Raw genomic sequence first — 12643 nt, forward strand, 5'->3', positions numbered from 1 at the left:
GATTGGTTTCAGACAACAAGCAATAAAAAAACATAGACGGATGCAAAGAGAGACATCTTAATTTCATTTTAGTACTTGTGTCATCTCGGGATGGAAACATATTCACTTTATATGCTCTTATTTACAGAGCAAGACCCGTCTCATTTAAAGCACAGTAGCAGCTATCTATCAAAACACAGCCTCAAACTTTCCATACATTCTGAGAAAACATGCTCTGTAGACTGAGTAGAAAATATGGAAAAGTTCTTAAAATAATTTGAACTCATCTTTAAAATAATGTAGCAAACACCAAACATTTCTGTTGACTAAATGAAAAAAATACTAATTTAACAAAACAGCCACTGTGACTCAAATGATACAGCAAACAACAAACACTGAAAATACATAACAATGAGATACTGTACACGAACGTTTATATTAATATCAATTAGCTAAAAATACCTTCAAAATCTCAAAGTTCAATAATTCATTTGAGGTCTACAGTGGGGCTGGACCATATCACTGCAGCAAGAATTAACCCTGAAAATCACAGGGTCCACTTACACAACCCCTCAAATCTCTGGGAATGGTCAGAAGAAAACTGCAGTACCAGAGGGGGAACCCACAGAAAAAAGGGTCTGCAAACTTCACACAGACTACAGTTAGACACAGGTCTTACAAACTTAAACAATTCTAATGCAGTTACATCCACAATTTTTATTGTAGGTAAACCAAATGGTTTCTGTGCTTGCAATAGCAAATTTCTTATACATAATTGCCTGGTACATCACAATTCTTCCTTCTGTGATTCTTTGGACAACATAAGGAGGATTTTTTAATTTTCATAAAGCATTTAATATGGATGGAATATTTCAGGATGCATTTTCAAAACCTTTATTGACCAGTCACCTGGCATTTTTAGTGACATCTTCATTTCTTAGAGAGATTTGGTGGTCCCTTGCTTCAAGAACACAACAATTATCTCTGGGGCAAAGAAAATAAAAATGGATTGCCTCAGTGACTATGTACCTATAGGAAAAACTTAAGACAAACTGGTGTGGCAATCCAGAGATTCTAACTCTGAATCACTTCCAGAGAAAACCCCCAGCAGACCTGAGGAGAACATGTTCTGATCCCAACAAACAGGAATTCGTTGTCATTCTCGGTGCAAACCTATGCTGTGCAATTACTGAAAACCCAAATTTTTAAAACTGTATGGTACGAGCATTTCCTTAATTTTGGTACCAGAAGTAAAAAATAGTCTTCAAGCACCTCATGTTCAGTCATTTATTAGCTCAATTGCAACTCACCCCTCTGTTCGAAACATACATGTTATATCCAGCACAATTCCCCATGGAGGAAACACCTCCACACATATGCTGGATATACCAAAGGAGACAACTCTCATCGTGCTTATTTTTAGAGTGCAGAAAGACAAATAGGGGTGCGACTGTGTGGTGGAACAGGGAAGCATGCCATTGTAAGGCTGCTGAGAGACCCTGGGGGACAGGGGGTGGTGGGTTGGGAAATTATCTGTTGTTTGTTTTGGTACCAGTTCTGAGGTTCAAAAATTGGTACAGATACTGGAGTTAAAATTTTAGTACTGGTCCAACACTACTGTGCAATCATGAATAGGTCTGGTGCTTTAAAGTGGTGAGTTATACTAAACGTTTTTCTGTGTTTCCTGTGATTTTGACAATGGTACTGATCAATCCACTGATACCTCCTGTTTCATCCGTCGACTGACATAAACATACTTGACACAGATCTTTTTGGTAAACTGAAGTGAAGAAAAAGAAGAAAAAATAATGTAAGAAAGAAAAAGCAAAGTAAGCATAACTGTGGAGAAGAAGGGGCTAGGTTTTCAGCACATTTCTAGATAATGAGTAGTAAGATGTGGCAGTTTTGGTGGGTTCAGAAACAGCACCCTGAGGCACAATCCAGCAATAAAAGCAAAGAGATTAAAACAAATGGGGTGTGTTGGTCGAAGCTTCAGGGTGTTGAACCAGTACTTTAAAACATAAAAAATAGAACCATACTAATCACATCCATGTATTTGAACATTTGAGTGTGGTGAAGGGAGTAGAGTGTTGGATTTAAAACTATAACACTGCTAGTTCCTTATTTTCAACTCACCATGCAACTCAATCTGTCTGTGCTACAACTGCAAAAAAAAAAAAATGAATGATATAAAAATTGTAATGCATCCTAAGTTATTCGCCTTGGGTAACGCTATCTGCCAAGTACATAATAAATTGCAAATTGCTGTCATTCTACACTAACCTGTAATAGATCATTATTGACGACATTCTTCATATTTATTAAGTTTCTACCCAATGTGTTGCCTGATAAGGAGACCATTCATATTTTCCTGGCTGAACTCTAACCAAGTCAAACTTGGAGCCCTCGTGGAGAGCATGATAAAAACAATTCTTTATGGCTTTTTAGAGCATGAGCAGAATGGATTAGTTTGCACCAACTCTACTTTAGTTTAGTTTTACATGCAGTGTTCAATGCAGTGCTATTTCATTCTAGTCATGAAAAACTACATGTAAGGAATGATCTTTGTTCTGATCAGTTGATTTTTAGGTTGTGAAAGTTCATGACTTTTGGAAAGGTTTCTCTTTGCAATTAAATTGTATCAGCCTGCCTTTGGAATGCTAAAGTTTATTGGGGCATTTCTAAATCTAATGTTTCAATGAGGAGTAAAGCAAGGACTTTCCATGTTGATAAGTATAAAGGAAAGAGAATGCCTTTTGTGTTTGATTCTTGTGAAGGACAATGGAAAAAGACAGAATGCATTTGAAATGAAATGGTGTTACCCTTAATTATTGGAATTGTATTAATTAATACATCTTAAAGAGTAAAGGAATTACATAAAGAATCAATGGAAACACAAGACCAGCTCTGATCATTTTACCTTGTAAACTACTACTACAGCATTTTATTTTAGTGTCATCTGATATTAGTTCCTGCCTTACACTGGATGCTATTGATACACACACACACACACACACACATACATAAATACACTCACTTACATAACAATGATATGCACAGTATGTAAATATTACTATTATAGTACAAAGGACTCAATTTTAACTTTAGGTTGCTTACTCTGACACAGTCTATAGGATGACTAAGCAGTCTCCTAGCTGTCGTGGTCTTATCTTTACCTATATAAGTTTAGAAATGGCTTTGTATAGTCATAGTACCACAAGATGAATAAAGAGTTCAGGCACTTTCCAATAGATTAATTGAATTTATATATATATATATATATAATATATATATATACACACACACACACACACACACACACACACACAGCTGGACTTCCATCATCACAGGGCCTTTTCCAGTTCACTGAACTTTTCCACTGAGGATCATCTACTCTACTCTGACCCGGTCCCTTCTGGACAAAAGAGACACTTATGCTAGAATACTGTTCATTGACTTCAGTTCGGCATTCAACATCCTCATCCAGAAGTTTTGGAAGTTGAGTCTTGAGTCTGCTAGGTTAAAACCTTTCCCTATACAACTGAATCCTGGACTTCCTAACTGCAAGAACCCCTGCAGTCTGCACTGGAAACATCATCTCCAGCACCATCATGCTAAGCACTGGTACCCCTCAAAGCTGCGTGCTCAACACACATCTGTTTATTTCCCCTTGGGATTAATAAAGTATCTATCTATCTATCTATAGCTCTAACACCTTTATTAAATTGAAAGGTGATACAAAGTTGGTGGGTCTCATCAGCAATTAGGATGAGTCAGCTTACGGAATGGAAAGACAACAACTGTCAGACTGGTGCAAGTGCAATCCATCTCTTAAAGCAGTCAAGACAAAAGAGAGGATTGCTGAATTTACAAAGGTCTATGGTGTTCCTATGTACATCAATGGCTATGCAGTGGAAATGGTCAACGGCACAAAATTCTTTGTTGTGCACCTGACCTTACTTGATTACTTACTTAACACCACCTCTTTAGCCAAGAAGGTGCAGATGCATCTCCACTTCTTTCGGTGGCTAAAGAAAGCAAGCCTACTTCCCAGCATTCTTACCACCTTCTACAGGGCCACCATTGAGAGTGTTCTGACCAGCCGCATCACAGTCTAGTTTGGAAACTCCACTGCCTCTGACCTCAAGGTCCTATAGTAGATAATGCACATAGCAGGAAAGATCACTGGACCTCTCTACCCTCTATTAAATACATCTTTATCAACCTCTGTATTTGCAAAGTCTGTAGCATGGTGGAAAACCACTATCATCCCTACATGGTCTCTTCATCCCACTTCCATTTGGCAGAAAGTACCATAGCATCCAAAGCAATTCTGCAACAGCTTCTAATTCTTGGCTGTCCAGACTCTCAACTCTATGCTGCTCCCTTGCCCTCAGATCTGCTCTTAATAGCCTATTTATATAGAGTACATCTGTGATTACTGTTGTCTTTACTGTTAGCTGGTCTCATCATAAATAGTATAGTACAGTAATCCCTCGCTATATCGCGCTTCGACTTTCGCGGCTTCACTCTATCGCGGATTTTAAATGTAAGCACATCCAAATATATATCACGAATTTTTGCTGGTTAGCGCTTTCTTCGGACAATGGGTCTTTTAATTTAGGTTACATGCTTCCTCAGTTTGATTGCCCAGTTGATTTCATACAAGGGACGCTATTGGCGGATGGCTTAGAAGCTACCCAATGAGAGCATGTATTACATATTAACTAAAACTCCTCAATGCTATAAGATATGCTTCCCGCGTGGCGTTTTGTTTGCTTCTCTCTGTCTCTCTCACTCTCTCTGCCTGACGGAGGGGGTGTGAGCAGAGGGGGCTGTTTACACAGTGGCTGTTTGCCTAGAAGATAGGACGCTCCTCTACAAAATGCCGCTTTATCGCGGTGCTTCTGTATACTTAAAAGCAGGAATTGATTTTTTGATTGTTTGCTTTTCTTAGCGAGCGCTCTCTCTGAAATTATCTGCTCTTCACGGTGCTCCTTTGAAGATAAGATATGTTTGCATTCTTTTAATTGTGAGAAAGAACTGCCATCTCTGTCTTGTAATGAAGCACAGTTTAAACGTTTGACTAAAGGGTGTTATTTCATGTCTAGAGGGCTCTAATAATGTTAACAGTGTGGGAGAGTTTATAAGGGCTTAAAATATATAAAAATAACCATACAAACATATGGTTTCTACTTCATGATTTTCACCTATCGGGGGGTCTGGAACGCAACCCCCGCGATCGAGGAGGGATTACTGTATTTAGAAGGTCGTAAACAGGTTTTCTATGCTCTAACTGCGAAAATATTGGATTTATAAATAAAGAATCCTACTTCGCGGAAATTCATTTATCGCGGCAGAGTCTGGAACGGATTAACCGCGATAAACGAGGGTTGACTGTATAGCTCTTTACTTGCCCTGCTCTCATCCTGTGTTTTCTGAATGTGTTGCACTGTAGTCCAGGGGGATTTTATTTTGCATCACTATATGCTGCAGTACTGTGTATGAATGGTATGATAATAAAGCCAGTTAATTTCACTTGGCTATAATATGGAAACTTTTCCAAAAAGACTTCAGAAAATGTATTAAAAAGAAATCCACATCAGAGCCTCTTGAGAATTAAGGTTGGCTTGAAGAGGTTAAGAAAATGGAAGGAGAGATGACTGTAATTCAAGGTGTCATCTGACACGGCTTTCATGAAATGCATATTTTTTTTATCTGTTATGAATATCTTCATTGCTAAAGTGTAAAGGATTAACAGTAAAATATACTGTTGCTTTGCTAACAGTGAACTTTTCTAGTCCCAGGACAATAAATGACGCCAACCATATGTTTCCTCAAGTATACTCTTCAGCCTAAGGCAATGATAGCTGCCAGTATAAAAATTAACACTAAGTAAACAAAACTGTAGAGAAACATTAAATCAAAATTAAGTATAATAATGAAGTGGCAATGTACAGTATAACCACCATCTCGCTGCTACATTTCCTATCAGCTGGAAATCAGTCAATCTGCTCTCTTTTCCATCACATTTGGCATGATGCAGATTTTATTTTTCTCAAATCAAAAACTGGTCAACAACAAAGAGGACATTTCTCGCAGTGCACATTAACAGCTGGAGCTGTATAAGAACACTCTCTGAGAAATCAGATATACTTCTGCAATTTTAAGAAGCACACATTGAGAGGGCATGAAAAATAGCTTTTTGGATCTTTTCAGCACCACTGACAAATTTCTCTGCACAGCGTGACAAACTCTCATAACCATCTGTCTCAAAGGTCAACACTCTGTTGAATTAACAGAAAACAGACAGCCACCTGATGGATAAAATTGCTCTTTTTTAACCGCAAAGCTATACTGTGGTGAAAAAATGCAAATATATTTCACTTTAAGCTAATAAGTCTTCTCCCTGTCTAAACAACGAATGCATGATTTAAAACAATGGTTGAATTTCTGTGACATCATTATTCAGAAGAGAGTCATATAGTGGAACATGAAATAAAATAAGCAATAATTCATGTGTAACTAATGGTTGTCATATCAGCAGCGCTAGATCGTTTAAGTAACACTGTACATCAAAGGGGCCAGGCTTTTAACATCAAGACAGTGAATACCAGTCAAGAATAAATTTAGTCATGTACATTAAATTACCCATGTACTAAAAGGATATAATTCTCCAGCAAATATCCAGCTGGCTGTTAATTTTGAAGCCTCTTGCCTGTTGTCTTTCTTCTTCTTGCTGTTTTAGATTGGTGAAATTTGAGGTGTCTTCTGATAACTGAGGAAGATTTTCAAAATTGAACTTGTTCACTTGAATAGCCATCCTATCAAAACAACAAAATAAGAGAGTTACTTTTCTGCTATTATCAAAAAGTAGTTTTTAAGAATGTTCTGTCACAAGTTCCCATTCAATTCATTTTAATTCAGTTTATTCTTACATGGCACTCTTTAGTGAAGACAAATAAAAGGCATCCAAACAAAAATCAATAAATACCCATGCAATTCTAAAATTATGAGCACACATATCAATTTAAATCAAAAACAGTAGCAGAATCTATACATCTCGCTGACAGAAGAGCTGTTGTAGATATGTTTTACTTTCATTATCTTTCATTTGGCATGGTGTTTTATTATTGATATTTTATTTCATACATTTTTAATCACTTTTTTAGCATGGTAGTAACCACATTCTTTGTAATAATGGTGTCTGATGCCGGTCATGTGATTGCTGGCATTGCAACACATGAAATCTTCATTCTTTAAAAAATGGCAACTTTCAGTCATTGGTATCCAAGCTTTTGGGTGATGAACAGCATTAAATTGCTCTTGGAAATGTTAGTTAAGGAATGACACTTGTTATTAACAGTTATGACAAAACAAAAATTTGTTTTGAAACTTGATGTTTGGATCTTGTTTGGAGCTTTAGTTGCTGGCACTCTATGACTTTTTCAACTTCATATCTTTGCCTATTTTTCTGAATATTCTTTGTCTTGACCCTTAATTCTCTGCACTTCATCAACTGATCCTGTCGGCTCCTTATTTTTGGTCTGTAGAAAATTCAAGTATAAGAGATATAGAAATTATAGTTGCATCATCAGCAGTAAACTGGAAAGTGAGAACCGCTTTCATTTGATAAGAGCAACATTATCTGTCCTCATTCAAATGGACAGTCATCCAGCTTGAATTCATCAAAGATCATCAGACACAATTCAAGAATGACCATGCCATGTGAAATATATTCAAGGGGATATCTGGTCTTAAATTGGTCTTTTGGACAAGGAATTATTTTCAGAAGAGTTTTGCATTTGAAAGATTTTTTGAAATATGTGTATGTTAATAAATTACATCCTGGGTTGTTTTCTCATGGTTAAGGCTGGAGGTAATGGCTTTCAGATTGTGGGTTTCTTGCTTTTCCACTTTTATTTTTTCACATCAAGTCAAACTACTGTCAACTGTTTGAACTTTCTATGGTCAAAAATTTGTTACAAAGGATGAGCTTTGTCTTCTGACCTTAAGTACTATATTTTAGGTTCTCAAGGTGTATACAAAGGATGATGTTTAATGTACAAATGTAAGATTTGCATGTTTGCCTTTTACAACACATCTATGTGTGTCCAATCTATTTATTCTGCTGTTTCTATAATTCCTTCTTTGCTACTATATAGTTGGAGTTTGCTATTAATATATTTTAATTAAAGACTGACTGATTATTTGCCCACCATCATAACAACAACTTCTTCTTTTGGCTGCTCCTGTTAGGGGTCGCCACTGCGGATCAACTTCTTCCATATCTTTCTGTCCTCGTCATCTTGTTCTGTTACACCCATCACCTACATGTCCTTTCTCACCACATCCATAAACCTTTGCTTAGGCCTTCTTCTTTTCCTCTTCCCTGACAGCTCTATCCTTAGCATCCTTCTCCCAATATACTCAGCATCTCTCCTCTGCACATGTCCAAACCAACACAATCTCAGATCTCTGACTTTGTCTCCAAATCATCCAACCTAAACTGACCCTCTAATGTACTCATTTCTATTCCTGTCCATCCTCGTCACGCTCAATGCAAATCTTAGCATTTTTAACTCTGCCACCACCTTCTCTGTCTCCAACCTATGTTGTAATAGTATAGCCCTTTTCTGAGCCCCAGAACTCAACCTCTGAGGTTCCCGTACTGAATATTCATATGTTTTGTGAGTATAGTCCTTGGATTATAGGAAGCACATGTTACATTAGCTACTTAGCTTTTGAAGTTTTCTTTTAAAAGTACTATCTACCTGTCTATCTACTGCCAGGCACACGTCACTATGAGGCTCTGTTCAGGTTAGCAGTACCACTGTATGCTTGTCCACTGTTCAGGGGAGCGTTGGTCGAAAGACGAGTGATAGAACTCGTCATCAATACCTGCCCCTTTTGGGATCCAGCCATATAAAACCACCCAGGACCAGAAGGAGACATTCAGTCTGTTGACTCTCAGCCTTTGAGACAGATCTCTTAGGAGCACATCTTTATTTTGCTATTTTATTTTCTTTTGGCCACTTTTCCCCAATACTTTCTGTGGCTCAATGTGTGGTTGCTAAAGGCGCACGCTAAGGAAATGGCACCTAGCCTCTAAGGTCGCGCATAGAATATTATTTATGTAATGCATGCCAAGTTGAAGTAGCAACCTAGCCTCAGAGGTTTTATTATAAATCAAACATGTATTTTATGTTGTTGTAACTTTGTACTTCTTGTAGTCAGACTATCTTGATATAAAGGGGACTGATAAGACTATCCAGACTTCAATAGAATTGATATGGTCAAACCTTAAGCTGGGAACAGACACACTCAGATGGACTGTACAAATTAGCTATTTAGTTAGACTGAACAATGGATGTATTCGCCAGTTAATTCAAGTCACACTACACAACCTCTACTCGGAGGTGATGTAAAACTTGTTGACTGTGGCTGCTAATCTCATTACCCGAGCATGTCATATTATGCAACTAGTAATTCAGGATATGGCATGTTATATAACTGCAAAATTACTTTCCACCACAGTTTCACATTCTAAAGTATCGCAAGGTTGCCTTTTTTACCTGACAGCCAATAACATGCTGTCGGATGGAGCCAGTGCTAATGCAAAGGTTTTCAGTTGCAATCTCTGCCATTTTTTAATTTTTTTTTCCCATTCTGTTGTAGTATGTAAAACATGGAATATAAGATGGAAAAGTCCCTCTGTCATTTGTCAGGTCCAAAAGCCTGCATTCCTTATTCATCGATGCTGCATTGTACTTCAAGCTGAGCACTGAGTGGTTGTCAGCTCTCACATTCACACAAACTTGACTGAGTGAGTCAAACACTGGTTCGACTCTGCATATCAAACTGCATTATCGCACCCGGTTCATTAAGATTGTGTAAACGAAGTCTGCGACTGAAAAGTCAAGTGATGTGACACAGACTTTACATAAGAAGAAAAGCTTCTTACACCTAACCATATTTCGGGGTAAGCTGCCTTAATGCATTGGGCACTATGGGATTTAAACTGAGGATTCTCATGGCAGTGTTGAAGCTCATCCAAGATGACGTGAAGAAAGCGCACACCCACTTACATTGTGTCTGAGACAAGAACCATTGAATGATGACTTTGAAGGCCAGAATGCCAAAAATGTCACAGCATTTGCCATATGATCCCTCAGGCCCTGATGATTTTTGGAAGTCAAAGAATTTCTCAATAAAATAATCCACCCAGTATCCTTCTATGCCATATTCTTTCTTAATTTCTATTAGGGATGAGTGCTGAAAGAGTTAATTTAGACTTTCTGTCTCATCGCTAATTACAAATGATAATTTTTGCAGAAAACAGTCTCATTTATTGGCATTCAGTAGTTGGCAACATAATGACCAACAGGGTCAGTCTTGCAATTTTATACATGAACTTGAATATGATGGGATGTTAATGGCTCAATAACCACACTGATAAAGTAACATCAGTTTTCAGTTTAATTTGTATGCTTCATTTATTCAAGTGTATTTCTGTCCCCCTCAATTGCCAAAAAGTGATGAAGTTTGCACATATCCTAGCCAATAGGAATCACACAGGATGGGCCATCACTTCTTTGTTTATTTTGTATTTACCAGTGCCTGTATTCCACAATTAATTAGTATGTGTGCAGAATAAGTTGATTCAGCAGAATTCTTTCAGTTGGAGGTCACTTACTTGAGGACACTGGTGGAAATTAAGGAGAAGCACATTTAAGTGTCACAAACTTGGAGAGCAAAGGCAAGTGAGTCCCAAAAAGCACTCCCAAAAATGCCCACTAGAATGGGTAAAACTATCAAAATCCAGACAGGAGCAGGCCAAATACGGGATCTTTATAAAAGATTTATTCCTTACAAAACAGTCAACCAATAGCAATGAACCTCCATGGAGAAGAAAGGCAAAATGGCATTGTGAGACACAAGGCAATCCAAGGCAAACAAGTCCTAAGGCAGTAAATCAAAGAATTGTCAAAATATAGAGCAAAATGACAAAACAATAATTCAAATAAAGTACAAGATGCAGCAAAAACTCAGGAATTCACCAAATAATACCCCAGGAATTGTGGGAGACCCTCCGAATTTATGGGGTGGAGCGCAGTTCCTGGCAGTGATTGGCAGGTGGCCCCACCACATTGGGGACCACCCACAATACACAAGGACTATAGCCAAGGCTGCTTACATGAATAGACATGATCAAAAGAAGGGAATAATGCACACAATTAACAAAAATACCAACATAAATAAAATAATTAAAAGTGACTAAAGACATGAATTTGAACCCCAGGGAACCCTATCTGAAACACAACATATAGACTGGAGGCGGAACGCACTTCTTTCTGCAGAGGTTTGGTAATGTCTGTAAGAAATGACTGTAACATGGAGCTCAAGTGGAAATCTCAACAATTTTTTAAAAATATCTAGGTGAGCAATTGGAACAACACAGCCAATAGCCAAAAGAGCCTAATGATCTATCCAACTCCTTGCATTATAGTTCAAAGTTTTTTCTTCAGCTCATCTGGGCTAGTATGTGAGTTGAGAAATGTTTTCTCACTCATCCAAATGGCAGTGTTTAGAGTCTTTCATTTCTTTGAAGCAGGCAGGCAGTTCAGGCTATATTAACCACTCAAAAATGACTCCTGCCTGGTTCCAACTTTTGATTATTTTTGCTGAAAGAATGTATGTAGTGTGATTCTAATAATATAATGATTAAAGAAAATGACAAGCTAGCACAATTTGAAAAGAGTTTGACAGAGAGTATAAATGTAGTGGAAGAATCAGCGGTTAAGAGGACCTAAAGTGTATAATTTTATTTTTTGAGTATCATTTAATTGATTTAATATCATGAAAGGCAATTTAAGGAAAAAGTTAAAAGACCTGTAATAAAAAGTAATAGCACAGTAATGTGCTTGTGTTAACCTTAAACTCTCTACTCATAAACACATATAGTTTTTATGGTCTACCAAATGCATTGTCAGATCAAAAACATCTTATGCTGCAGATAATGGAAACTGAAGCAAAAAAAATTGCAAAATGAAAATCAAATTTACTTTGATAGAAGGCAAGAGCCCTACTGCTATAACAGAAGGACATGCACTAATCAGCATGTCAGGGTTACACAAAAAGAAGGTAACAGTCATTTTTCACAATTATATTCAAACAACCCCTTTGAACCAGCAGCAGAGTCCAGGCCCTTTTAAATTTAGATACATCATGCTCATGCATTTGTTTTCTTTTGAACAGAACCTTTGATGTCACCATTTTCAGAAGATCCAAGCAGTGACCCGGTGCATTTTGTTTTCTTTAATTTGAATTTAAGTTGTATCTTTAATAAAAGCTTGCTTAGATATACGTGCTGATTAGTAAATTGAACATGAACCTTTTGATGGCTATACACAGATGCCATTTTCTTAAAAGTTCTAGAAATATTAATGAAATCTTCTATATTAATAAATACCTCAATTTTAAAACACAGAATTTTAATATTCTCAAAAAAAAATTGCATACTGACAGGAAGATAACATTATCATTCCATCCTAAGAACAAAGATCTACATGACTGAGAATCAAGGCATTTTTATGGGCTCTGATACAGTTTATTTGATCAATAAATGTTTACTTAAATAGCACCTTTCAGTACTGGCATAGTT

General features: G+C 37.2%; 1 protein-coding gene across 1 annotated transcript in view; it reads right to left on the reverse strand.

Annotated features, from left to right (window-relative positions):
* Window positions 1-12643, reverse strand: part of trappc9 (trafficking protein particle complex subunit 9) — an 851225-nt gene that overhangs the window by 425671 nt on the left and 412911 nt on the right. Inside the window, exon 20 of the mRNA XM_039737694.1 lies at window positions 6650-6803. Coding sequence (XP_039593628.1) covers window positions 6650-6803 — 154 coding nt within the window. The remainder of the gene's footprint in view (window positions 1-6649; window positions 6804-12643) is intronic.

The sequence above is a fragment of the Polypterus senegalus genome, chromosome 15 (genome assembly GCF_016835505.1).
Source record: "Polypterus senegalus isolate Bchr_013 chromosome 15, ASM1683550v1, whole genome shotgun sequence".
In the NCBI taxonomy this organism is placed as follows: domain Eukaryota; kingdom Metazoa; phylum Chordata; class Cladistia; order Polypteriformes; family Polypteridae; genus Polypterus; species Polypterus senegalus.